Here is a 3789-nt window from a genome sequence, read left to right on the forward strand (position 1 = left end):
TCAGGCCAGCTATTTGTATGGAGGCTGTGGAGGCCCATTTCTGGCAGTAATTGTAAGAAAAAAGAGGTCCATGGTACCAAGTCTAAATTGATTTTTTAAAAATAGATCTTTTAAAAAAGTAAAAATTAACAAGTGATCATTTTGACTTATCTCATTGTGACTATTTAGACATAGTACACATTCAAAAATGTTTTATCATGAATATCATGACTTTTTTGTTTTCAAAATCATGAGATAAAAACCTCACAATTATGAGACAATTTTAATTTTCATCTTTATATCTCATGACTTTATACGTATAGGTCGCAGTCTATTGTGGGGGGTGTCATGCGGGGAAAAACGCTTTTCTATTAATGACTGGTTTATTTGAATGCAATAGTCGTTATTCAGCTGTTTAGAGGACGCTCTTCATGAGTGTGGACGCTCACATCATTATATTTATAGTTACAGTTATTGTTATAGTTATCATTCTTAGTGTGGACGGCCTTTTAAAGACCTATGATCATATCCAGATCCAACCTCTCTCTGTATTTTACTGGTGTATAGGACACACCGGTGTATAAGATGCACCCCACTTTTCAATGAAAAGAAATTGCGTTTAAGGTGCGACTTATACACCGGTTTATACAATAATTGTTTTGTCTTACTGAATCAGTTTTTTTTTTAATTGACTTACTATGAGCAATTTTTAAAAGAATTTTCACAACTACCTTTTATTCAGTTTTTTCCTATTACTGGCATAAATGATCTTCCATACATTTGACTCTTTTTCATTCAATGTGTAAACGCCCCCTTAAAAAAAAAACTACTGTCCTGGAAAAAACCCTCAGCTAGGCTGGTAGAAATTTCAGGACTTCAATGCTGAGTCAGGCAAAAATTCCTTATTGCTTTCACATATTTATGGTATTTCCACAATTATTTTCTTCACTCAGACTTGACGTCATTGATGACCTTTAAGGTTATAGTATTGTACAGTATTGTTATTGTATCGGCAGCTTTAACCCTCTGACAACAGTCAAATATTTCAATATTAATCACATGATTATTGACCTTATACATATGCTGGCTTGTGTCTGCTATAAGTTTCAGTTCTTCGTTTATATCTCTGACATTTCCATCAACTATGAGAGTATCCTAATGAAACTAGCCAACTTCCTACATTTCCTAAACCGCATTTCCTTATTTTAGAATAAATGGCAATATTGCGATGCCAGAAGCTGCAGATTCAGACCTCTCATAGAAGTATTTCATGATTTCGTGGTGCATTGTTTAATTTAATTAGCAATTTCTATTCTCCTATTAAATACAATCTGTTGAATCATAGCTGCTGAACTGCTCTGGTTTTTTTTGTTCTTCCTCGTGGTGAAGAAGTGTACCTGAACACTGGCTTTTTCATTTCATGAATGTGCAATATGTTGACAGAAGATGATAATAGAGCACTCCAAAATCATATGTTTTATGTATCATCATCAAATTAATCTGTATAATCTCTTAGACAGGAAAATTACGGTCCATATTGTGCCTTGGCAATTAAAAATACTCCAGCTGCGACCCCCAACAAGCCCACAGTCAGGCCCACTCCACAGTAAATATTTAGTCCAAGACTATGATGACTGAAGTCAGGTTCTGTGGAGGAAGTAAGAAAATGTTTATTATTTCAGACACAAGAAAGAGTTTCACAACAAGCTGGTGTATTATTTCATATTTAAGTGTCTTTGTAAGATAAAACAATCACCCCAGATTCTTGTTGTAGGATTCTCCAGGGCTGAGTGCTCCACCGTGCAGCTGTAAATGTCTCCCTCCTCTGGTTTGAATGTCAGGGTTGAGAACAGGTGGAAGGTTTGATCATTATTGGGATAATATCGACTCAGAGACACCCCCTCCGACACAGGATGGCCATTTTTGGTCCAGTGGACTTTGATGTCAGGTGGGAAGAAATGATTCACAAAGCAGACAAGACTGTTTTCAACACCGAGCTCAACGTCCTCAGAGGGGTAGAGGACACTCTCAGGTGGGTCTTTGGTGGGTCAAAAGACAAATAAAAACTTTCATTGGTGTTTCATTCATCAGAAATAAATATTGAAATGATTACAACATACACTATATATTCCTTACCTTTCACATCTGGTATCACCTCGTCTTTCTCCTCCACTGCCACCAATACTTCACACACTTTCTTGTTTTTTAGAGCATTTTTATACAAATATATATTCTTAAACATTTCACGTGGGTCAAGAACCATAAATTTGGGCACAGTGTATACAATTTCCTCTCTCTTGAAATCCACGTATAAAATCTCCTGAGCGTCAAATGTAAATTGTGCCTCAGTTGTGCCATTCTCAAAGCAGCCCACCAAATAGACAGCTTCATGTTGAACTGAAACAAAATACAATAGAAAAAAAGAAGTGAATAAATGTATTGGAAAAACCGTTATCAACAAAATGCTAATCTTGTTTAATCCATTTCTCTTTCAGCCATCTGAGTTATCCACAGAAACTCTCAGGTGATAAGGCTACCTCATATTTCAATGCTTATGGAAACTTACTCTCAATCTTATTATAGCAGACAAGTAAATTTGAAACTCGTTCTTACTTTCTGAAAAGGCGTAGAAGGTGTTGAGCAACAGGACTGCAATAGCAGAGCTGAAAGTTTTCATTGTTGGAGTCTCTCAATCTGCAAAAAGCAATGGTTTATCGGTCATTATTGCTGACAACTCAAACAAAACCACGTGACCACACTGTGCAAAACAAAGTCATAAAAAGAAATTAAACATTACTTCACAGATAAATAATCACTGACCTGTATCCAGGTGTCCTTGAGTTACCAAAAGTGCAACACTATAAAACAAAATCTTTTGAAGAAAGAAGAGCTTAATCAGAGAGTGTGTTACACGGCTCTAATGAATATGGAAGTAAAACAGCAGTCAAACCAGTTTGTGCAACTTCCGAGAAATGACAGCATGCATTAGCATACTATGAGGGGCCGTACAAGCCATAATTCATTCTGGCCCTCTCACACACATACATTCTCCTCTCACACACATACATTCTCCTTACACATACATATATTTTGACTCTCACACACATACATTCTCCTTACACATACATATATTTTCACTCTCACACACATACATACATTCTCCTTACACATACATATATTTTGACTCTCACACACATACATTCTCCTTACACATACATATATTTTCACTCTCACACACATACATACATTCTCCTTACACATACATATATTTTCACTCTCACACACATACATTCTCCTTACACATACATATATTTTCACTCACACATACATATATTTTCACTCTCACATACATACATTTTCCTTTTACATACATATATTACTTATAGTATGAAAATGTTTAAATATGAGAGTAAAAATATATGTATGTGAAAGGAGAATGTATGTGTGTGAGAGTGAAAATATATGTATGTGAAAGAATGTATGTGTGTGAGAGTGAAAATATATGTATGTGAAAGGAGAATGTATGTTTGTGTGTGTGAGAGTCAAAATATATGTATGTGAAAGGAGAATGTATGTGTGTGAGAGTGAAAATATATGTATGTGTAAGGAGAATGTATGTGTGTGAGAGTGAAAATATATGTATGTGTAAGGAGAATGTATGTGTGTGAGAGGAGAATGTATGTGTGTGAGAGGGCCAGAATGAATTATGGCTTGTACGCCCCTCATAGTAAACTACCTGCATCATCATATGAGGAGTGTAAAGTAGGACATTTTTCTGCGTTATAATGGTGTTGGTTATTTTCTGCTGCA

General features: G+C 35.6%; 1 protein-coding gene across 1 annotated transcript; it reads right to left on the minus strand.

The window, feature by feature from the left end:
- Positions 1 to 667: 667 nt before the first annotated feature.
- LOC133983856 (H-2 class II histocompatibility antigen, A-U alpha chain-like) lies at positions 668 to 2909 on the minus strand. The gene is made up of 5 exons (XM_062423068.1): positions 2800 to 2909; positions 2593 to 2673; positions 2116 to 2376; positions 1736 to 2017; positions 668 to 1626 (listed from the first exon to the last, which is right to left on the minus strand). The coding sequence occupies exons 2-5, from the start codon at positions 2654 to 2656 to the stop codon at positions 1505 to 1507; spliced, it is 729 nt and encodes a 242-aa protein (XP_062279052.1). The 5' UTR covers positions 2657 to 2673; positions 2800 to 2909; the 3' UTR covers positions 668 to 1504.
- Between the last annotated feature and the right edge of the window lie 880 nt (positions 2910 to 3789).

This window comes from Scomber scombrus, chromosome 7, assembly GCF_963691925.1.
Source record: "Scomber scombrus chromosome 7, fScoSco1.1, whole genome shotgun sequence".
Lineage (NCBI taxonomy): Eukaryota > Metazoa > Chordata > Actinopteri > Scombriformes > Scombridae > Scomber > Scomber scombrus.